The following is a 25319-nucleotide window of genomic DNA, read 5'->3' as shown; positions in this document are numbered from 1 at the left end:
AATGAGGAAAATAGAGAAAAAGGAAACAAAATTCAGCATGTAAGACCCATCAAGTTGTTGACATTCAAAAAGTATAAGATCATGAGGGATCAAGAAGGGGGTCCAAAGACTTACGCCTCATACAAGTGGTGGTTGAAAAACGGTGGTGTGGACAGGGATGGGTTTCTCGACTCTTGGAGACCAAAGCCTTACGACAGGAGACCATTGGAATTGAGAAATTATAGGTCAGATAGACCATGTGCCCAAGTGACGTTCAAAAACCTGATTAATGTGAATGTAAATGGGGAGGGTTCCACCGGTGTTCGTCTTTGAAAAATCTATTAGTCATCTAGAATAAATCTTTTAAGTGCATGATCACACTCATACAAAAGCTTAATTTTTCTTGTATTCTAAGGTGGGATTTCTGCTCGTCATATAAATATAAAGTGTTTTCTCAGTCTATAGTAGATATCTAAGATACTTGAACCTCATTTGATTGTTTGGTTCTAAAATCTATTTGTTGCTGTTATGATATATTTTAATGTTAAATATAGGGATGAATTTGTATTATTAATATATTTGCATGGATAAAATTTGTTAATAAAATGATAAAATATGTTAATATATATTTAATTGGGTTATTGTGCGTTATAATTGACAATAATATCGGCGGTCAGCCTTCTATTTATTTAAAGAAAGAAATTATCATTTTGTCGATATATTCGGTTTCACATTTTTCGTACTCTGGACTTCTACATTCATTCAAATTTCGAATTCAAATGCAGCTGTTATTGTTCATAATCATTCTGATAACCGTTTATTTACAAATATTGTCTTTCTTTTTCTTATTTTACAGCTAGATTATACAAAATGCACATTAGTAATGAAAATTAATAAGAAATCCATCTATTACAAATTATATTGCTTCACAGCACAGGTATGTATGTGTACGACCTTTATTTGCCCAATTTTTGAAAACATATCAAATGACAAAAATCAGTCATTTGTTTCCTAGAGGAACTTTCACTATTTCAAAAGGAAGAGACTAGAACCGACTTTATAAAAAAAACTGTTACAGAGACCAGGTTCTCACATGGTCTATCAACCTTCACTTTCTTAATATCCTCTTTAGGTTTGTTAACCTTTGAAGACGTTGGTCCATGTTAAAGTTACGATGGCAGAAGATAATTCAATATTTAGATGTCGAGCTTATATTGATATTGCCCGATCGTTTCAACAGATAGTTCAAGAGACATTGAATATGATCAAATCGTCGATGATGAATAGATTTCAATGTATACTCATTTAACGTATCTGGTCTACTCAGTGAGTATATAAAAGAATTATGCATCTCATGGGGGACGAAAGTGAACCAACTAAACCTGACATTTGGAGATATTTATCAATCTAAAAGCAAGTTAATCGAGAAAATGCAAGTTAAACGCATGGCTTTATGTAATCATATCAACACTTCTTTCTAAAAGATCTACTTAGTAGCTGCCTATTGTCTCTATTGCCTTTTAAATAGACATGTTACGAATTGTTCATTGTCGGTATTTATTTTCCATAGATTGTAACAACGTCTGGTGATTGCGAACGGTGAATCCTAAAGATTGTCTGCATGTCGATCGACCCTAAAGACTGTTGGCCGATTCTCTCGCATTAATGGTTTTTTATGGAAGCTCATGACAAAGATGGACTTTAGTAAATAAGCGAATCACCTCTCAGAATCCTGTAACCGATATTTGGCAATTTATCATGTATTTTAGAGTTCATTTTAACAATAAATGTAACCGATATTTGGCAATTATCATGTATTTTTAGAGTGGTAGTTTTAGTAACAGAATGAAAAAGATAACAAAAATAGAGTTGGCAAGGCCGGCCGGGCCTGTAAAAGAACTAAATCAAATTCCAACTTTCAGGTTTACGACACAGCCATGGGATAACGTTACACCAATCCGTCCTAATTTTATAACCTTTTTAACATATTTTTATTTTTTTTTAAATTTAGTTAAATATAAATACAATGACTTTTCATGTAAATTAACTACCACCTCTAAAAAGTTTATTTTTCGGGTTCTGTATAATGTCATAATAAGCGTATGAGGCTGCACGCATCCTTCTGATTTCTTTTATTATATCAAAATCAACTTAATAAAGGTATAGGATCCATTTAAGCTTATTTTTGCCAAATATTGCCTCCACTGTGTAGGGTCCGATTTTTAATGCCAAAATTTTTATCCAAACTATGTTCGTAAAAGTTTTATGGGGATCCTTATCAAAGTCAATTTTTTTGCTCATGTTAAGTTATCTTCGCTTTGCGAAAACAGAACGCTCGTTCCGCAACCCCTTTTATGTTTGAATTTGTAAGTCCCGCTAAGAATCGAAAAAATCATATAGAAGTAAAATTTTATAGAAATAAAATAGATTTTTGCGGAACGACCGTTTTGAGGGCGCGAAGCGCCCGAATAGGGAGTGTAGCATCCTTTGGCAAGATCTGCGTACGCGGGGCGTAAATTTGTATATGTTCGAAAAAGTGTTTCCAAAACTGCTACCTCCGACGATAAATGTCGACTTTGCTCTGTATTGAAGAATGGCACCTGTTTAGCCACCGAAAAGAAGCATTTACCTCGTAAATTTTATTGAAAATTAATTTTAGTAAAACTTTGGTTCTGTTTTTGTCATTTTTTTCAAAAATCATACATATTTTAAAAAAAAGTAAAAGTGTATCTAAAATTATATCGAGTTTGAATATCCAATCAAGTGCGAGATGTCTGTTTTTCACTTTTGCACACTTGCGAAACATAAACAAAGATGGCGATTTTTGTCAAGGCAGGATCCTGCTGATTTTTTAAGCTACTGGAGGCATCCTTTGCTTGTAAAATGACGTTGCTGCTGTTCATACTTAATGGAAATTTTACTCAGAGTATCATTCGAGGTTTTTTTACCACTTCGTCTGGGAGAGGTGAGATCTATCCTATCCTCCACTTGTTGCTGATGTGTTATGGCTGTCAACCGCTGAATGAAATTTTCGATAAATGGTCAGAATGGTCTGATGGTTGTTTACCTTTTGGCATTCAAACTTCATGGTACATTCTTGTGATAATTTGATTGGAGTAACCGTTCCTATTACATCAATTGATTTCAACGAAAACTATTTTTAAGGCTTGATCAAACCAACCCAAATAGCAGTCAAGTCAGATTTAAAACAACATTTGGATTTCAAAATATTTTAACGTTTAGACTTTATAATTTTATTGGAAATGTCAGTCAGTACCTTTAGCCAAATTAGGAACATTTTTCTTACTTCTACCAATATTCCTAATTAGGAATCCTATTCCTAATTAGGATGAAAAAAATGCCTAATTAGGAAGAAATATTTGAAAGTTTAATATCTCTGAAACGAGCTACATTCGCAAATTCCAAGTATGACCAATAGATTCGGTATACCAAATATGATAACTATTCAAAAAATTGAAAAATTTCATTCGCGGATGGTGGAATTATTAACCCCCCAAAAAAATAATTCCAAATTAGGAATTAAACGAACTGCCGTTTTTATTATCACGAAGAAAGTGAGTTTCCCGCGTTTTATAAATAAGATGTAAATTTACTGGGAGGAGAGGCCTGGAGAAGTGAAGTTTTTTCTAGGAATTATAGCTCGGTCCCCCGAGAAAGTCAAGAGCTCAATCTTTCTTTCCCACCTAAATGGAATGGTTAGAATCTTATGAAGTACTTTTTAACGTGCGATTTTTTCTATTTTTGGAGAAAATCTAGGTATTTGCTTTATATTCCTAATTAGGAATTTTTTTCTTCCTAATTAGGAATAAGATTCCTAATTAGGAATACTAGTAAAAGTAAGAAAAATGTTCCTAATTTGGCTAAAGGTACTGACTGAATGTCATCGTTAAATTTTACATTCAGCGGGCATTGTTGCCAAACAATGATTTTGTTGTCACGTTGTCGTTGTTTAACAATTTGAGTAAACGCTTTTACAAAGAACATCGAATATTGGGTGATTGTGCATTTGTGGTCAGTAATATTTTCGTTGAGGCGCGGAGATACGATGTGAAGAACAGAGACAATATTTTCAGGAGTTTTTAATCATTCTACATGAAATTAGAAGGACTTTGTTATGGTTTGAGATCAAGTAAACATTACACGATTCCCATCCAATATATACAATTTCGATATATTACAACAATGTACGTATTTATGCAACACAAGAAAGGGGTAAATTGTGAATGTTTGAATGCAATGATTGCTGCCTTACTACAATCTAATAATGTTTCAAGAGGTTTATATGCAAGAGATGGGTAAAAGTCATTGCAAGATTTGTTTTTTCGATTGCATGAATCGGATGAATGTATGAAAACTAGAAAATTATAAACTATTGATATTTTTGTGAAAATGGAATCCACTTTTTACTGTTACCTTAAGGGAACTTATTTTTATCAAAAGCTCTACTTTCTTGATCACTATCTCACCTTGAATATTCAAAAACTACAACAGCAAAACAATGAAAAGAAAAACTACACTTTCAATAACACATCAGTGTATTATTGTTTTTATGCTGCAGTTTTTCATTAATAATTCAACATGACCTCATGATTAAGAAAGGGTCTTTTTTCACACGATACGTATGTTGAGAATCTTATTGAAGATGCTTTTTTTAAGACACATCAAATTATTTTTAGTTCAAAAGCCTTGTATAGAATACTCTCTGTAACACCCCTAAGTCCAATATGAGCTATGATGCTAGTTTTTAGAGTTTTATTTTTTATTTTTGATATTATTTTTTGTTATTTTACCCTGTGGAAAGTTGTATTGAGCAGATATTTTTGTAATTTTGATCAGGAAGATTTTTTAAAGCTGTTATAAAACTATCACAAAATCGAGTACAAATGACTTTTCAAATACCCCCAGGCCAGGTGCTTTTGGAACACCTCTGTCTTCATACATTTCTAATTTTTCAAACATTCTCACTGGCAATAAATTCAACGTGAATTGTAAGGTCCTATTAGTTTTTCTTTTTTTGTAATTCACCATTAATAATGGAGTTGTACATTTTGAGATTTCTTCGCTTTGCGAAAACAGAACGCTCGTTCCGCAAGCCCTTTTATGTTGATTCTATAGTTCGAATGCCACATAAAGATAGCAACATGCCTGAATCCATTTTTTATTCTTCGTTTTTTGGTGAACTTCTCAGGATTGCTCGATCAACGTTACTTTTCGAGGACCTGAAAGTTAAAGCTAAAGTTTTCATTGAAAGAATGCGCCGTCAGGGTGCTGATAACGCAAAGCTAGATTGCAGTCTTCGTAGGGTGATTGTCCGTCATATTTCAGAATTTGCAAGATTTCAACTTTCTCAAGATTCAGTCGTTCTCCAGCTTTTGCGGTGAGCGGTCACGGGTGTACGGGGCTTCGAACCGGGTTCTAGTCCGACTTTTTTAAATTCTCATTCTTTTCCCACTCTTTCCATCTTCTTCTTTGAACTGTAAAATGTGTGTGAGAGCCACAGGGTTGGATAGTTGTGATCCAATCCCATTTCCTTCCCTTCTAGTATGCTTTCTACAACGTTGTGGCAGAAACGTGTCAAAGGTGTGGCAACTTTGTTTAGTAGAAAGTATACTTCTTTTCTCATTGTTATTTTACACACTTTTTCTGATTTTTCTAATTTTTCTTGTGATTTTTTTAAATATTTAATGGGCGCGCTTCTTGTGTTTATTTAACGAATTTGCGTAATCGTACGATAGATCACAGACATCGCACTTATATGATTTTCTTTTATTGTGCACTCGATGATGTTTCGACCGATTGCTTGAATTCGCATATTCTTTCCCGCACCCAGCAAATTTGCATCTCCATTTTCCTTTTTCAACACCAGAACGCACCAGGTGCACCAGAAACTTAGCTTTCGTTTCGAAAGTACTTTTACACTCGCTCCAGGAACACACAAAAATCGGCTTCGCATGACAGCCGATTAGGTGTTCCTGGAGCTCTTCTGATGTCTCCATCAATACTTTGCAATTTTTCCAATGGCATTTTTTTTCAGCCTTATTTGATTTTATAACTAAAGGCGACGTAGCCGTTTCCATCTACCACAGATGAAGGAGCAGATTGAGTTGATGTGAGAGAGGTGCTATCTGAAGCTTTTGTCCTTTCTATCTCCATCATGTTTTGTCCATCTCCATGCCTCCGTCCCTCCATCCTGTCCAGGGCAATTGGCGTTAGCTCCAGGACTGGATACGTAAAATGTTTGTTTTTGGCTTTTTTTTTTTGCAAGAGGTTTGTGTGTTGCTTTATGTGTTTGTGTGTTGCTTGATTTTCCTTTTTTTTTTTAAGAGGTTTGTGTGTTGCTTTATGTGTTTGTGTGTTGCTTGATTTTCTTTTACGACACAAAATGCCATTCTTGGCACGATGATCGGCTTGCTGCTGCAGAAATTTCATTTCGTCCAGGCACTGGCTCATCATAATGTTTTATTTAATTTGATCTTATACTCAGTGGAATGAGTATTTTTTATCTGTTATTTTTTTCGCAAAATGGTAGCCGAGCTGTGAGGACGTGAATTTAGCTGGCCTAAAAAATCTTTATAACTATTTATCTTTATATCTACCAATATCTGATAAATCACAACAAATTGAACTTCTTAACATCTGTCAATATATTCCTACGCATATTTTCTTCAACACCAACACATTCAATACACTTTCAACATGTCACAACTCTCCAATTCTCAAGAAACAGACTCATCACAAATGTCTCCAGGTGTAGCATCCACCATTAAAACAATACTATCTTGGTTTAAAACATACTATCTTTTTAAAAAAATACTATTTTCGATTAAAACATACTATTTTCGTTCAAAAAATACTATTTTCGTTGAAAAAATACTATTTCCGTTTGAAAAAATACTATTCTCGTTTAAAACATACTATCTTTTGTAATGATACTATCTTTTTTTAAACAATACTATCTATTTTAAAACGATACTATCTTTTTTAAAACATACTATCTTTTCGAAAACAGTCTGGAAACGAGGTTGGCACGTCTTGCCTCGCTCATTTTAAAGTTTACATGCATGACCCGCGCATGGTGGGACGGCGGAACCATGCTTGCTGGATGGTCCAATAAGATCAGCAATTTCCTTCCATTTGAACCCTATTGTTTTTAGTGCAAGGACTTGGTCTTCGTTGATATCTTTCAATGGTCTGCCACGAGTAGCCATTTTGGGCCATTTTACTGTCAGTCAGGTCAGATCTTGTAGGGAGCCGGAAGCCATCTTGTTATGTTGGTCCTGCATGTGGGCGGATGAGGCCATATAAAATAAACACGATAAAACCAACGCCCATTACACGCCCCTCAAAATGAAATTACACAAATTTGAATAATCGAGGCAACCTATATTCGAAAAAAGATAGTATTTTTTTAAAAGATAGTATTTTTTAAACGAAGATAGTATGTTTACAACAAAGATAGTATTGTTTTAAAAAGATAGTATGAAAGATAGTAAAAATAGTATTATTTTTTAAAGATACTATGTTTTAAACGAAAATAGTATTTTTTAAGCAAAAAATAGTATGTTTTAAAAAAGATAGTATGTTTTAAACGAAGATAGTATGTTTTTAAAAAAAGATAATATTGTTTCAAAAAGATAGTATTTATTTCCGCTTTGGCGCGCCATAGCAATCTACACCTCTTCTGATGTCTCCATCAATACTTTGCAATTTTTCCAATGGCATTTTTTTTCAGCCTTATTTGATTTTATAACTAAAGGCGACGTAGCCGTTTCCATCTACCACAGATGAAGGAGCAGATTGAGTTGATGTGAGAGAGGTGCTATCTGAAGCTTTTGTCCTTTCTATCTCCATCATGTTTTGTCCATCTCCATGCCTCCGTCCCTCCATCCTGTCCAGGGCAATTGGCGTTAGCTCCAGGACTGGATACGTAAAATGTTGTTTTTGGCTTTTTTTTTTTGCAAGAGGTTTGTGTGTTGCTTTATGTGTTTGTGTGTTGCTTGATTTTCCTTTTTTTTTTTAAGAGGTTTGTGTGTTGCTTTATGTGTTTGTGTGTTGCTTGATTTTCTTTTACGACACAAAATGCCATTCTTGGCACGATGATCGGCTTGCTGCTGCAGAAATTTCATTTCGTCCAGGCACTGGCTCATCATAATGTTTTATTTAATTTGATCTTATACTCAGTGGAATGAGTATTTTTTATCTGTTATTTTTTTCGCAAAATGGTAGCCGAGCTGTGAGGACGTGAATTTAGCTGGCCTAAAAAATCTTTATAACTATTTATCTTTATATCTACCAATATCTGATAAATCACAACAAATTGAACTTCTTAACATCTGTCAATATATTCCTACGCATATTTTCTTCAACACCAACACATTCAATACACTTTCAACATGTCACAACTCTCCAATTCTCAAGAAACAGACTCATCACAAATGTCTCCAGGTGTAGCATCCAACCATTAAAACAATACTATCTTGGTTTAAAAACATACTATCTTTTAAAAAAATACTATTTTCGATTAAAACATACTATTTTCGTTCAAAAATACTATTTCGTTGAAAAAATACTATTTCCGTTTGAAAAAATACTATTCTCGTTTAAAACATACTATCTTCGTTTAAAAATATACTATCTTTTGTAATGATACTATCTATTTAAAACGATACTATCTTTTTTAAAACATACTATCTTTTCGAAAACAGTCTGGAAACGAGGTTGGCACGTCTTGCCTCGCTCATTTTAAAGTTTACATGCATGACCCGCGCATGGTGGGACGGCGGAACCATGCTTGCTGGATGGTCCAATAAGATCAGCAATTTCCTTCCATTTGAACCCTATTGTTTTTAGTGCAAGGACTTGGTCTTCGTTGATATCTTTCAATGGTCTGCCACGAGTAGCCATTTGGGCCATTTTACTGTCAGTCAGGTCAGATCTTGTAGGGAGCCGGAAGCCATCTTGTTATGTTGGTCCTGCATGTGGGCGGATGAGGCCATATAAAATAAACACGATAAAACCAACGCCCATTACACGCCCCTCAAAATGAAATTACACAAATTTGAATAATCGAGGCAACCTATATTCGAAAAAAGATAGTATTTTTTAAAAGATAGTATTTTTTAAACGAAGATAGTATGTTTACAACAAAGATAGTATTGTTTTAAAAGATAGTATGAAAGATAGTAAAAATAGTATTATTTTTAAAGATACTATGTTTTAAACGAAAATAGTATTTTTTAAGCAAAAAATAGTATGTTTTAAAAAAGATAGTATGTTTTAAACGAAGATAGTATGTTTTTAAAAAAAGATAATATGTTTTAAACGAAGATAGTATTGTTTCAAAAAGATAGTATTTATTTCCGCTTTGGCGCGCCATAGCAATCTACACCTCTTCTGATGTCTCCATCAATACTTTGCAATTTTTCCAATGGCATTTTTTTTCAGCCTTATTTGATTTTATAACTAAAGGCGACGTAGCCGTTTCCATCTACCACAGATGAAGGAGCAGATTGAGTTGATGTGAGAGAGGTGCTATCTGAAGCTTTTGTCCTTTCTATCTCCATCATGTTTTGTCCATCTCCATGCCTCCGTCCCTCCATCCTGTCCAGGGCAATTGGCGTTAGCTCCAGGACTGGATACGTAAAATGTTTGTTTTTGGCTTTTTTTTTTTGCAAGAGGTTTGTGTGTTGCTTTATGTGTTTGTGTGTTGCTTGATTTTCCTTTTTTTTTTTTAAGAGGTTTGTGTGTTGCTTTATGTGTTTGTGTGTTGCTTGATTTTCTTTTACGACACAAAATGCCATTCTTGGCACGATGATCGGCTTGCTGCTGCAGAAATTTCATTTCGTCCAGGCACTGGCTCATCATAATGTTTTATTTAATTTGATCTTATACTCAGTGACTAAATGGAATAAAACCAATAAACAAAAGTTTGAACAAAGACGATCTCATCAAACTAGCGAATGAACTGGATAAGGAAAACAACGACAAAAACAAAGAAATTGCTTCACTCCACATAGAGTTAGAGCTCCAAAAGAACGAAAACCAAGGATTGAGAGAAGAGCTAAACGACATTCGTGGACAACTTAATGAAATTAAAAACATGATTCAAACACAAAAGAAGCAAGATTTTGATGCCAGACTTGTGGAAGTTGAAAGGAGATTGTATTCACAGGAACAATACAGTCGCAGAGAGTGTATCGAGTTACATGGGTTTGAAGCAGTCGAAAATGAAAATGTAGAAGATGCTGCTATTGCTGTCCTGAATGCCACCGCTGATGGTGGTAAAGTATACAAGAAGTCTGACTTCCATGCTATACACAAACTAAAAGACAATAACGTTGTAATTATGAAATCTGTAAACCGCAGAACCGTCTTGAACGCTTTGAGAAGCAGGAAAAAACTCAAAGACTTAACTGATGGTCAAAAGAACTCTCTCCGTGAGAAGAAGGTTGGCCATAAAATTTATATCAACGAATCCCTTTGCCCCTACTACAGGGGTCTCTTCGGAAAGTGTAATGCACTGTTCAAAAAGAAACTTGTGAAAAGTTTTTACACCATCAACGGCACTATTAGGATCATAGACAGTAATGATAACAAGCTTGTGATTGGGCACATCCATGATCTAGAATCACACTTTGGAAAAAAAGTTATTGATTCTATCAAGCTCCAAAATAAGAGACAGTAAAACCTAGTTCAGTCATACATAAATTTGTATGATCCTAGCCCTTTTTTTTTCTTTTTGCCTTTTTTCAGTGTATATATTAGACAGAGATATTTACTTTATTTATCCATTAGATATTTATACATACTAGTTATAGGTCCGTTATACCACCAACCTCACTCCAATGCCCACTGAGTCAAAGTCTTTTTTTGTAGACAACTAACCAAAACCTAATTCTCTCTCTCTCTCTCCCTCTCTTTCTCCATGCCAGCTAGAAATATAAAATATCCTTGCAACCAATGTCAAAATCCAGTCGCAAAGAATCACAGAGCAATTTTGTGTGATATGTGCAACACCTGGGTACATACACGATGCAACAACACGACTGACGATGAGTACAACCATATCAATGACAATGACTACAACTGGAGCTGTCGTAAGTGTATACAATCCAATGTCCCTTACAATTCAATTTCTTCTGATTCTATATCCCATCTAAACAAAGGTAAGGCTGCTACTTCTCTTAATTTTGATAAGGATCTTGATGAGGAACGTAGAAAATTCTTAGAAACAATGGAGTCTCTCTATGCAAATACCTCCGAGGAAAATGAAAATCCACTATTACACACTTGTAAATATTATACAACTCCAGATCTCAAAACTACCTTAAAAAATAAAAATTTCAAAAATTCTTTTCTGCATTTAAATATTGCATCATTGAACCTACATTTCACAGAACTAAAACTATTACTTCTATAATGTGATATAGATTTTCATTTTATTGGAATTACTGAAACTGGACTAAAAAATGGAGACAATCCACTTAGCCTGGACGGCTATAAACCTGCAGACTGTTTCACTGAAGCCTCCAAGGGAGGTGTTAGAATCTACGTTAAAAAGGGCATAAGTTTTCAACCTCGCCCGGATCTTGACATAAAATTAGTGGAAAAACAGAATCAAAATTTGTTGAAGTAATTGACAATGCGGAATCCAACACAATTGTAGGCTGCATCTACAAAACACCCAAACATGACTATGTCAGATTTTAAAACTTTCTATACTAAAACACTTGAAAAAATTTCTAATGAAAATAAAAAAACCTACTTAATGGGTGACTTTAATATTGACTTGTTAAAATCTGACTCACATCAGGAGACTCATGACTTTCTCGAACAAAATTTATCGGCTTGCCTCAAACCTTTTATCATCAGGCCTACCAGAATAACACCCCACAGCAAGACCCTCATTGATAATATATTTCAAATTATATGGGGGATGATTTTATTTCAGGGAATATTGTCAGCGCTATCTCAGACCATTTACCTCAAATCTTACTAACAAATGAAATAAAGACACACAAAAAAAATCAAACCACCAAGAAAAACCACTTTCAAAGATTATAAAAACTATGATTTTGAGATTTCTTCGCTTTGCGAAAACAGAACGCTCGTTCCGCAAGCCCTTTTATGTTGATTCTATAGTTCGAATGCCACATAAAGATAGCAACATGCCTGAATCCATTTTTTATTCTTCGTTTTTTGGTGAACTTCTCAGGATTGCTCGATCAACGTTACTTTTCGATGACCTGAAAGTTAAAGCTAAAGTTTTCATTGAAAGAATGCGCCGTCAGGGTGCTGATAACGCAAAGCTAGATTGCAGTCTTCGTAGGGTGATTGTCCGTCATATTTCAGAATTTGCAAGATTTCAACTTTCTCAAGATTCAGTCGTTCTCCAGCTTTTGCGGTGAGCGGTCACGGGTGTACGGGGCTTCGAACCGGGTTCTAGTCCGACTTTTTTTAAATTCTCATTCTTTTCCCACTCTTTCCATCTTCTTCTTTGAACTGTAAAATGTGTGTGAGAGCCACAGGGTTGGATAGTTGTGATCCAATCCCATTTCCTTCCCTTCTAGTATGCTTTCTACAACGTTGTGGCAGAAACGTGTCAAAGGTGTGGCAACTTTGTTTAGTAGAAAGTATACTTCTTTTCTCATTGTTATTTTACACACTTTTTCTGATTTTTGTGATTTTTTTAAATATTTAATGGGCGCGCTTCTTGTGTTTATTTAACGAATTTGCGTAATCGTACGATAGATCACAGACATCGCACTTATATGATTTTCTTTTATTGTGCACTCGATGATGTTTCGACCGATTGCTTGAATTCGCATATTCTTTCCCGCACCCAGCAAATTTGCATCTCCATTTTCCTTTTTCAACACCAGAGTGGCGTTTCAGGTGCACCAGAAACTTAGCTTTCGTTTCGAAAGTACTTTTACACTCGCTCCAGGAACACACAAAAATCGGCTTCGCATGACAGCCGATTAGGTGTTCCTGGAGCTCTTCTGATGTCTCCATCAATACTTTGCAATTTTTCCAATGGCATTTTTTTTCAGCCTTATTTGATTTTATAACTAAAGGCGACGTAGCCGTTTCCATCTACCACAGATGAAGGAGCAGATTGAGTTGATGTGAGAGAGGTGCTATCTGAAGCTTTTGTCCTTTCTATCTCCATCATGTTTTGTCCATCTCCATGCCTCCGTCCCTCCATCCTGTCCAGGGCAATTGGCGCTAGCTCCAGGACTGGATACGTAAAATGTTTGTTTTTGGCTTTTTTTTTTTGCAAGAGGTTTGTGTGTTGCTTTATGTGTTTGTGTGTTGCTTGATTTTCCTTTTTTTTTTAAGAGGTTTGTGTGTTGCTTTATGTGTTTGTGTGTTGCTTGATTTTCTTTTACGACACAAAATGCCATTCTTGGCACGATGATCGGCTTGCTGCTGCAGAAATTTCATTTCGTCCAGGCACTGGCTCATCATAATGTTTTATTTAATTTGATCTTATACTCAGTGACTAAATGGAATAAAACCAATAAACAAAAGTTTGAACAAAGACGATCTCATCAAACTGGCGAATGAACTGGATAAGGAAAACAACGACAAAAACAAAGAAATTGCTTCACTCCACATAGAGTTAGAGCTCCAAAAGAACGAAAACCAAGGATTGAGAGAAGAGCTAAACGACATTCGTGGACAACTTAATGAAATTAAAAACATGATTCAAACACAAAAGAAGCAAGATTTTGATGCCAGACTTGTGGAAGTTGAAAGGAGATTGTATTCACAGGAACAATACAGTCGCAGAGAGTGTATCGAGTTACATGGGTTTGAAGCAGTCGAAAATGAAAATGTAGAAGATGCTGCTATTGCTGTCCTGAATGCCACCGCTGATGGTGGTAAAGTATACAAGAAGTCTGACTTCCATGCTATACGCAAACTAAAAGACAATAACGTTGTAATTATGAAATCTGTAAACCGCAGAACCGTCTTGAACGCTTTGAGAAGCAGGAAAAAACTCAAAGACTTAACTGATGGTCAAAAGAACTCTCTCCGTGAGAAGAAGGTTGGCCATAAAATTTATATCAACGAATCCCTTTGCCCCTACTACAGGGGTCTCTTCGGAAAGTGTAATGCACTGTTCAAAAAGAAACTTGTGAAAAGTTTTTACACCATCAACGGCACTATTAGGATCATAGACAGTAATGATAACAAGCTTGTGATTGGGCACATCCATGATCTAGAATCACACTTTGGAAAAAAAGTTATTGATTCTATCAAGCTCCAAAATAAGAGACAGTAAAACCTAGTTCAGTCATACATATATTTGTATGATCCTAGCCCTTTTTTTTTTCTTTTTGCCTTTTTTCAGTGTATATATTAGAGAGAGATATTTACTTTATTTATCCATTAGATATTTATACATACTAGTTATAGGTCAATTATACCACCAACCTCACTCCAATGCCCACTGAGTCAAAGTCTTTTTTGTAGACAACTAACCAAAACCTAATTCACTCTCTCTCTCTTTATTTTTTTTTCTCTCTCTCTCTCTCTCTTTCTCCATGCCAGCTAGAAATATAAAATATCCTTGCAACCAATGTCAAAATCCAGTCGCATAGAATCACAGAGCAATTTTGTGTGATATGTGCAACACCTGGGTACATACACGATGCAACAACACGACTGACGATGAGTACAACCATATCAATGACAATGACTACAACTGGAGCTGTCGTAAGTGTATACAATCCAATGTCCCTTACAATTCAATTTCTTCTGATTCTATATCCCATCTAAACAAAGGTAAGGCTGCTACTTCTCTTAATTTTGATAAGGATCTTGATGAGGAACGTAGAAAATTCTTAGAAACAATGGAGTCTCTCTATGCAAATACCTCCGAGGAAAATGAAAATCCACTATTACACACTTGTAAATATTATACAACTCCAGATCTCAAAACTACCTTAACAAATAAAAATTTCAAAAATTCTTTTCTGCATTTAAATATTGCATCATTGAACCTACATTTCACAGAACTAAAACAATTACTTCTACAATGTGATATAGATTTTCATTTTATTGGAATTACTGAAACTGGACTAAAAAATGGAGACAATCCACTTAGCCTGGACGGCTATAAACCTGCAGACTGTTTCACTGAAGCCTCCAAGGGAGGTGTTAGAATCTACGTTAAAAAGGGCATAAGTTTTCAACCTCGCCCGGATCTTGACATAAAAATTAGTGGAAAAACAGAATCAAAATTTGTTGAAGTAATTGACAATGCGGAATCCAACACAATTGTAGGCTGCATCTACAAACACCCAAACATGACTATGTCAGATTTTAAAACTTTCTATACTAAAACACTTGAAAAAATTTCTAATGAAAATAAAAAAACCTACTTAATGGGTGACTTTAATATTGACTTGTTAAAATCTGACTCACATCAGGAGACTCATGACTTTCTCGAACAAAATTTATCGGCTTGCCTCAAACCTTTTATCATCAGGCCTACCAGAATAACACCCCACAGCAAGACGCTCATTGATAATATATTTTCAAATTATATGGGGGATGATTTTATTTCAGGGAATATTGTCAGCGCTATCTCAGACCATTTACCTCAAATCTTACTAACAAATGAAATAAAGACACACAAAAAAATCAAACCACCAAGAAAAACCACTTTCAAAGATTATAAAAACTATGATTTTGAGATTTCTTCGCTTTGCGAAAACAGAACGCTCGTTCCGCAAGCCCTTTTATGTTGATTCTATAGTTCGAATGCCACATAAAGATAGCAACATGCCTGAATCCATTTTTTATTCTTCGTTTTTTGGTGAACTTCTCAGGATTGCTCGATCAACGTTACTTTTCGAGGACCTGAAAGTTAAAGCTAAAGTTTTCATTGAAAGAATGCGCCGTCAGGGTGCTGATAACGCAAAGCTAGATTGCAGTCTTCGTAGGGTGATTGTCCGTCATATTTCAGAATTTGCAAGATTTCAACTTTCTCAAGATTCAGTCGTTCTCCAGCTTTTGCGGTGAGCGGTCACGGGTGTACGGGGCTTCGAACCGGGTTCTAGTCCGACTTTTTTTAAATTCTCATTCTTTTCCCACTCTTTCCATCTTCTTCTTTGAACTGTAAAATGTGTGTGAGAGCCACAGGGTTGGATAGTTGTGATCCAATCCCATTTCCTTCCCTTCTAGTATGCTTTCTACAACGTTGTGGCAGAAACGTGTCAAAGGTGTGGCAACTTTGTTTAGTAGAAAGTATACTTCTTTTCTCATTGTTATTTTACACACTTTTTCTGATTTTTCTGATTTTTCTTGTGATTTTTTTAAATATTTAATGGGCGCGCTTCTTGTGTTTATTTAACGAATTTGCGTAATCGTACGATAGATCACAGACATCGCACTTATATGATTTTCTTTTATTGTGCACTCGATGATGTTTCGACCGATTGCTTGAATTCGCATATTCTTTCCCGCACCCAGCAAATTTGCATCTCCATTTTCCTTTTTCAACACCAGAGTGGCGTTTCAGGTGCACCAGAAACTTAGCTTTCGTTTCGAAAGTACTTTTACACTCGCTCCAGGAACACACAAAAATCGGCTTCGCATGACAGCCGATTAGGTGTTCCTGGAGCTCTTCTGATGTCTCCATCAATACTTTGCAATTTTTCCAATGGCATTTTTTTTCAGCCTTATTTGATTTTATAACTAAAGGCGACGTAGCCGTTTCCATCTACCACAGATGAAGGAGCAGATTGAGTTGATGTGAGAGAGGTGCTATCTGAAGCTTTTGTCCTTTCTATCTCCATCATGTTTTGTCCATCTCCATGCCTCCGTCCCTCCATCCTGTCCAGGGCAATTGGCGTTAGCTCCAGGACTGGATACGTAAAATGTTTGTTTTTGGCTTTTTTTTTTTGCAAGAGGTTTGTGTGTTGCTTTATGTGTTTGTGTGTTGCTTGATTTTCCTTTTTTTTTTTAAGAGGTTTGTGTGTTGCTTTATGTGTTTGTGTGTTGCTTGATTTTCTTTTACGACACAAAATGCCATTCTTGGCACGATGATCGGCTTGCTGCTGCAGAAATTTCATTTCGTCCAGGCACTGGCTCATCATAATGTTTTATTTAATTTGATCTTATACTCAGTGGAATGAGTATTTTTTATCTGTTATTTTTTCGCAAAATGGTAGCCGAGCTGTGAGGACGTGAATTTAGCTGGCCTAAAAAATCTTTATAACTATTTATCTTTATATCTACCAATATCTGATAAATCACAACAAATTGAACTTCTTAACATCTGTCAATATATTCCTACGCATATTTTCTTCAACACCAACACATTCAATACACTTTCAACATGTCACAACTCTCCAATTCTCAAGAAACAGACTCATCACAAATGTCTCCAGGTGTAGCATCCAACCATTAAAACAATACTATCTTGGTTTAAAACATACTATCTTTTTAAAAAAATACTATTTTCGATTAAAACATACTATTTTCGTTCAAAAAATACTATTTTCGTTGAAAAAATACTATTTCCGTTTGAAAAAATACTATTCTCGTTTAAAACATACTATCTTCGTTTAAAAATATACTATCTTTTGTAATGATACTATCTTTTTTTAAACAATACTATCTATTTTAAAACGATACTATCTTTTTTAAAACATACTATCTTTTCGAAAACAGTCTGGAAACGAGGTTGGCACGTCTTGCCTCGCTCATTTTAAAGTTTACATGCATGACCCGCGCATGGTGGGACGGCGGAACCATGCTTGCTGGATGGTCCAATAAGATCAGCAATTTCCTTCCATTTGAACCCTATTGTTTTTAGTGCAAGGACTTGGTCTTCGTTGATATCTTTCAATGGTCTGCCACGAGTAGCCATTTTGGGCCATTTTACTGTCAGTCAGGTCAGATCTTGTAGGGAGCCGGAAGCCATCTTGTTATGTTGGTCTTGCATGTGGGCGGATGAGGCCATGTAAAATAAACACGATAAAACCAACGCCCATTACACGCCCCTCAAAATGAAAATTACACAAATTTGAATAATCGAGGCAACCTATATTCGAAAAAAGATAGTATTTTTTTAAAAGATAGTATTTTTTAAACGAAGATAGTATGTTTACAACAAAGATAGTATTGTTTTAAAAAATAGTATTATTTTTTAAAGATACTATGTTTTAAACGAAAATAGTATTTTTTAAGCAAAAAATAGTATGTTTTAAAAAAGATAGTATGTTTTTAAAAAAAGATAATATGTTTTAAACGAAGATAGTATTGTTTCAAAAAGATAGTATTTATTTCCGCTTTGGCGCGCCATAGCAATCTACACCTCTTCTGATGTCTCCATCAATTCTTTGCAATTTTTCCAATGGCATTTTTTTTCAGCCTTATTTGATTTTATAACTAAAGGCGACGTAGCCGTTTCCATCTACCACAGATGAAGGAGCAGATTGAGTTGATGTGAGAGAGGTGCTATCTGAAGCTTTTGTCCTTTCTATCTCCATCATGTTTTGTCCATCTCCATGCCTCCGTCCCTCCATCCTGTCCAGGGCAATTGGCGTTAGCTCCAGGACTGGATACGTAAAATGTTTGTTTTTGGCTTTTTTTTTTTGCAAGAGGTTTGTGTGTTGCTTTATGTGTTTGTGTGTTGCTTGATTTTCCTTTTTTTTTTAAGAGGTTTGTGTGTTGCTTTATGTGTTTGTGTGTTGCTTGATTTTCTTTTACGACACAAAATGCCATTCTTGGCACGATGATCGGCTTGCTGCTGCAGAAATTTCATTTCGTCCAGGCACTGGCTCATCATAATGTTTTATTTAATTTGATCTTATACTCAGTGACTAAATGGAATAAAACCAATAAACAAAAGTTTGAACAAAGACGATCTCATCAAACTGGCGAATGAACTGGATAAGGAAAACAACGACAAAAACAAAGAAATTGCTTCACTCCACATAGAGTTAGAGCTCCAAAAGAACGAAAACCAAGGATTGAGAGAAGAGCTAAACGACATTCGTGGACAACTTAATGAAATTAAAAACATGATTCAAACACAAAAGAAGCAAGATTTTGATGCCAGACTTGTGGAAGTTGAAAGGAGATTGTATTCACAGGAACAATACAGTCGCAGAGAGTGTATCGAGTTACATGGGTTTGAAGCAGTCGAAAATGAAAATGTAGAAGATGCTGCTATTGCTGTCCTGAATGCCACCGCTGATGGTGGTAAAGTATACAAGAAGTCTGACTTCCATGCTATACACAAACTAAAAGACAATAACGTTGTAATTATGAAATCTGTAAACCGCAGAACCGTCTTGAACGCTTTGAGAAGCAGGAAAAAACTCAAAGACTTAACTGATGGTCAAAAGAACTCTCTCCGTGAGAAGAAGGTTGGCCATAAAATTTATATCAACGAATCCCTTTGCCCCTACTACAGGGGTCTCTTCGGAAAGTGTAATGCACTGTTCAAAAAGAAACTTGTGAAAAGTTTTTACACCATCAACGGCACTATTAGGATCATAGACAGTAATGATAACAAGCTTGTGATTGGGCACATCCATGATCTAGAATCACACTTTGGAAAAAAAGTTATTGATTCTATCAAGCTCCAAAATAAGAGACAGTAAAACCTAGTTCAGTCATACATAAATTTGTATGATCCTAGCCCTTTTTTTTTTCTTTTTGCCTTTTTTCAGTGTATATATTAGAGAGAGATATTTACTTTATCCATTAGATATTTATACATACTAGTTATAGGTCAATTATACCACCAACCTCACTCCAATGCCCACTGAGTCAAAGTCTTTTTTTGTAGACAACTAACCAAAACCTAATTCACTCTCTCTCTCTTTATCTTTTATTTTCTCTCTCTCTCTCTTTCTCCATGCCAGCTAGAAATATAAAATATCCTTGCAACCAATGTCAAAATCCAGTCGCAAAGAATCACAGAGCAATTTTGTGTGATATGTGCAACACCTGGGTACATACACGATGCAACAACACGACTGACGATGAGTACAACCATATCAATGACAATGACTACAACTGGAGCTGTCGTAAGTGTATACAATCCAATGTCCCTTACAATTCAATTTCTTCTGATTCTATATCCCATCTAAACAAAGGTAAGGCTGCTACTTCTCTTAATTTTGATAAGGATCTTGATGAGGAACGTAGAAAATTCTTAGAAACAATGGAGTCTCTCTATGCAAATACCTCCGAGGAAAATGAAAATCCACTATTACACACTTGTAAATATTATACAACTCCAGATCTCAAAACTACCTTAAAAAATAAAAATTTCAAAAATTCTTTTCTGCATTTAAATATTGCATCATTGAACCTACATTTCACAGAACTAAAACAATTACTTCTACAATGTGATATAGATTTTCATTTTATTGGAATTACTGAAACTGGACTAAAAAATGGAGACAATCCACTTAGCCTGGACGGCTATAAACCTGCAGACTGTTTCACTGAAGCCTCCAAGGGAGGTGTTAGAATCTACGTTAAAAAGGGCATAAGTTTTCAACCTCGCCCGGATCTTGACATAAAAATTAGTGGAAAAACAGAATCAAAATTTGTTGAAGTAATTGACAATGCGGAATCCAACACAATTGTAGGCTGCATCTACAAACACCCAAACATGACTATGTCAGATTTTAAAACTTTCTATACTAAAACACTTGAAAAAATTTCTAATGAAAATAAAAAAACCTACTTAATGGGTGACTTTAATATTGACTTGTTAAAATCTGACTCACATCAGGAGACTCATGACTTTCTCGAACAAAATTTATCGGCTTGCCTCAAACCTTTTATCATCAGGCCTACCAGAATAACACCCCACAGCAAGACGCTCATTGATAATATATTTTCAAATTATATGGGGGATGATTTTATTTCAGGGAATATTGTCAGCGCTATCTCAGACCATTTACCTCAAATCTTACTAACAAATGAAATAAAGACACACAAAAAAATCAAACCACCAAGAAAAACCACTTTCAAAGATTATAAAAACTATGATTTTGAGATTTCTTCGCTTTGCGAAAACAGAACGCTCGTTCCGCAAGCCCTTTTATGTTGATTCTATAGTTCGAATGCCACATAAAGATAGCAACATGCCTGAATCCATTTTTTATTCTTCGTTTTTTGGTGAACTTCTCAGGATTGCTCGATCAACGTTACTTTTCGAGGACCTGAAAGTTAAAGCTAAAGTTTTCATTGAAAGAATGCGCCGTCAGGGTGCTGATAACGCAAAGCTAGATTGCAGTCTTCGTAGGGTGATTGTCCGTCATATTTCAGAATTTGCAAGATTTCAACTTTCTCAAGATTCAGTCGTTCTCCAGCTTTTGCGGTGAGCGGTCACGGGTGTACGGGGCTTCGAACCGGGTTCTAGTCCGACTTTTTTAAATTCTCATTCTTTTCCCACTCTTTCCATCTTCTTCTTTGAACTGTAAAATGTGTGTGAGAGCCACAGGGTTGGATAGTTTGTGATCCAATCCCATTTCCTTCCCTTCTAGTATGCTTTCTACAACGTTGTGGCAGAAACGTGTCAAAGGTGTGGCAACTTTGTTTAGTAGAAAGTATACTTCTTTTCTCATTGTTATTTTACACACTTTTTCTGATTTTTCTGATTTTTCTTGTGATTTTTTTAAATATTTAATGGGCGCGCTTCTTGTGTTTATTTAACGAATTTGCGTAATCGTACGATAGATCACAGACATCGCACTTATATGATTTTCTTTTATTGTGCACTCGATGATGTTTCGACCGATTGCTTGAATTCGCATATTCTTTCCCGCACCCAGCAAATTTGCATCTCCATTTTCCTTTTTCAACACCAGAGTGGCGTTTCAGGTGCACCAGAAACTTAGCTTTCGTTTCGAAAGTACTTTTACACTCGCTCCAGGAACACACAAAAATCGGCTTCGCATGACAGCCGATTAGGTGTTCCTGGAGCTCTTCTGATGTCTCCATCAATACTTTGCAATTTTTCCAATGGCATTTTTTTTCAGCCTTATTTGATTTTATAACTAAAGGCGACGTAGCCGTTTCCATCTACCACAGATGAAGGAGCAGATTGAGTTGATGTGAGAGAGGTGCTATCTGAAGCTTTTGTCCTTTCTATCTCCATCATGTTTTGTCCATCTCCATGCCTCCGTCCTGTCCAGGGCAATTGGCGTTAGCTCCAGGACTGGATACGTAAAATGTTTGTTTTTGGCTTTTTTTTTTTGCAAGAGGTTTGTGTGTTGCTTTATGTGTTTGTGTGTTGCTTGATTTTCCTTTTTTTTTTTAAGAGGTTTGTGTGTTGCTTTATGTGTTTGTGTGTTGCTTGATTTTCTTTTACGACACAAAATGCCATTCTTGGCACGATGATCGGCTTGCTGCTGCAGAAATTTCATTTCGTCCAGGCACTGGCTCATCATAATGTTTTATTTAATTTGATCTTATACTCAGTGGAATGAGTATTTTTTATCTGTTATTTTTTTCGCAAAATGGTAGCCGAGCTGTGAGGACGTGAATTTAGCTGGCCTAAAAAATCTTTATAACTATTTATCTTTATATCTACCAATATCTGATAAATCACAACAAATTGAACTTCTTAACATCTGTCAATATATTCCTACGCATATTTTCTTCAACACCAACACATTCAATACACTTTCAACATGTCACAACTCTCCAATTCTCAAGAAACAGACTCATCACAAATGTCTCCAGGTGTAGCATCCAACCATTAAAACAATACTATCTTGGTTTAAAACATACTATCTTTTTAAAAAAATACTATTTTCGATTAAAACATACTATTTTCGTTCAAAAAATACTATTTTCGTTGAAAAAATACTATTTCCGTTTGAAAAAATACTATTCTCGTTTAAAACATACTATCTTCGTTTAAAAATATACTATCTTTTGTAATGATACTATCTATTTTAAAACGATACTATCTTTTTTAAAACATACTATCTTTTCGAAAACAGTCTGGAAACGAGGTTGGCACGTCTTGCCTCGCTCATTTTAAAGTTTACATGCATGACCCGCGCATGGTGGGACGGCGGAACCATGCTTGCTGGATGGTCCAATAAGATCAGCAATTTCCTTCCATTTGAACCCTATTGTTTTTAGTGCAAGGACTTGGTCTTCGTTGATATCTTTCAATGGTCTGCCACGAGTAGCCATTTTGGGCCATTTTACTGTCAGTCAGGTCAGATCTTGTAGGGAGCCGGAAGCCATCTTGTTATGTTGGTCCTGCATGTGGGCGGATGAGGCCATATAAAATAAACACGATAAAACCAACGCCCATTACACGCCCCTCAAAATGAAAATTACACAAATTTGAATAATCGAGGCAACCTATATTCGAAAAAAGATAGTATTTTTTTAAAAGATAGTATGTTTACAACAAAGATAGTATTGTTTTAAAAAGATAGTATGAAAGATAGTAAAAATAGTATTATTTTTTAAAGATACTATGTTTTAAACGAAAATAGTATTTTTTAAGCAAAAAATAGTATGTTTTAAAAAAGATAGTATGTTTTAAACGAAGATAGTATGTTTTTAAAAAAAGATAATATGTTTTAAACGAAGATAGTATTGTTTCAAAAAGATAGTATTTATTTCCGCTTTGGCGCGCCATAGCAATCTACACCTCTTCTGATGTCTCCATCAATACTTTGCAATTTTTCCAATGGCATTTTTTTTCAGCCTTATTTGATTTTATAACTAAAGGCGACGTAGCCGTTTCCATCTACCACAGATGAAGGAGCAGATTGAGTTGATGTGAGAGAGGTGCTATCTGAAGCTTTTGTCCTTTCTATCTCCATCATGTTTTGTCCATCTCCATGCCTCCGTCCCTCCATCCTGTCCAGGGCAATTGGCGTTAGCTCCAGGACTGGATACGTAAAATGTTTGTTTTTGGCTTTTTTTTTTTGCAAGAGGTTTGTGTGTTGCTTTATGTGATTGTGTGTTGCTTGATTTTCCTTTTTTTTTTTAAGAGGTTTGTGTGTTGCTTTATGTGTTTGTGTGTTGCTTGATTTTCTTTTACGACACAAAATGCCATTCTTGGCACGATGATCGGCTTGCTGCTGCAGAAATTTCATTTCGTCCAGGCACTGGCTCATCATAATGTTTTATTTAATTTGATCTTATACTCAGTGACTAAATGGAATAAAACCAATAAACAAAAGTTTGAACAAAGACGATCTCATCAAACTGGCGAATGAACTGGATAAGGAAAACAACGACAAAAACAAAGAAATTGCTTCACTCCACATAGAGTTAGAGCTCCAAAAGAACGAAAACCAAGGATTGAGAGAAGAGCTAAACGACATTCGTGGACAACTTAATGAAATTAAAAACATGATTCAAACACAAAAGAAGCAAGATTTTGATGCCAGACTTGTGGAAGTTGAAAGGAGATTGTATTCACAGGAACAATACAGTCGCAGAGAGTGTATCGAGTTACATGGGTTTGAAGCAGTCGAAAATGAAAATGTAGAAGATGCTGCTATTGCTGTCCTGAATGCCACCGCTGATGGTGGTAAAGTATACAAGAAGTCTGACTTCCATGCTATACACAAACTAAAAGACAATAACGTTGTAATTATGAAATCTGTAAACCGCAGAACCGTCTTGAACGCTTTGAGAAGCAGGAAAAAACTCAAAGACTTAACTGATGGTCAAAAGAACTCTCTCCGTGAGAAGAAGGTTGGCCATAAAATTTATATCAACGAATCCCTTTGCCCCTACTACAGGGGTCTCTTCGGAAAGTGTAATGCACTGTTCAAAAAGAAACTTGTGAAAAGTTTTTACACCATCAACGGCACTATTAGGATCATAGACAGTAATGATAACAAGCTTGTGATTGGGCACATCCATGATCTAGAATCACACTTTGGAAAAAAAGTTATTGATTCTATCAAGCTCCAAAATAAGAGACAGTAAAACCTAGTTCAGTCATACATAAATTTGTATGATCCTAGCCCTTTTTTTTTTCTTTTTGCCTTTTTTCAGTGTATATATTAGACAGAGATATTTACTTTATTTATCCATTAGATATTTATACATACTAGTTATAGGTCCGTTATACCACCAACCTCACTCCAATGCCCACTGAGTCAAAGTCTTTTTTTGTAGACAACTAACCAAAACCTAATTCACTCTCTCTCTCTTTATCTTTTTTTTTCTCTCTCTCTCTCTCCCTCTCTTTCTCCATGCCAGCTAGAAATATAAAATATCCTTGCAACCAATGTCAAAATCCAGTCGCAAAGAATCACAGAGCAATTTTGTGTGATATGTGCAACACC

The 25319-nt window shown here is 35.4% G+C and overlaps 1 protein-coding gene across 1 annotated transcript; it reads left to right on the top strand.

The window, feature by feature from the left end:
- The first annotated feature begins 81 nt into the window (after window positions 1-81).
- Window positions 82-24957, top strand: LOC136817888 (putative leucine-rich repeat-containing protein DDB_G0290503). Its single transcript, XM_067074220.1, has 7 exons — window positions 82-276; window positions 836-916; window positions 1550-1578; window positions 9928-10680; window positions 13534-14286; window positions 18872-19624; window positions 24201-24957. Exons 1-7 carry the CDS (start codon window positions 82-84, stop codon window positions 24955-24957), a joined length of 3321 nt encoding a protein of 1106 aa, XP_066930321.1.
- The last annotated feature ends 362 nt before the right edge of the window (window positions 24958-25319 follow it).

This window comes from Clytia hemisphaerica, unplaced genomic scaffold (assembly GCF_902728285.1).
Source record: "Clytia hemisphaerica strain Z4C2 unplaced genomic scaffold, Clytia hemisphaerica genome assembly, whole genome shotgun sequence".
Lineage (NCBI taxonomy): Eukaryota > Metazoa > Cnidaria > Hydrozoa > Leptothecata > Clytiidae > Clytia > Clytia hemisphaerica.
Note: the sequence above shows the minus strand (reverse complement) of the source record. Positions and strands in the feature narration are given on the sequence as shown.

Excerpts from the sequence above, each read along its gene's own strand:
- LOC136817888 (XM_067074220.1), top strand. The coding sequence starts at position 82 with ATGAGGGATCAAGAAGGGGGTCCAAAGACTTACGCCTCATACAAGTGG. Across the intron at positions 277-835 it reads AAAACCTGATTAATGTGAAT|CTAGATTATACAAAATGCAC; the intron begins GTAAATGGGGAG and ends CTTATTTTACAG. Across the intron at positions 14,287-18,871 it reads AAGCTCCAAAATAAGAGACA|TTTGAACAAAGACGATCTCA; the intron begins GTAAAACCTAGT and ends AATAAACAAAAG.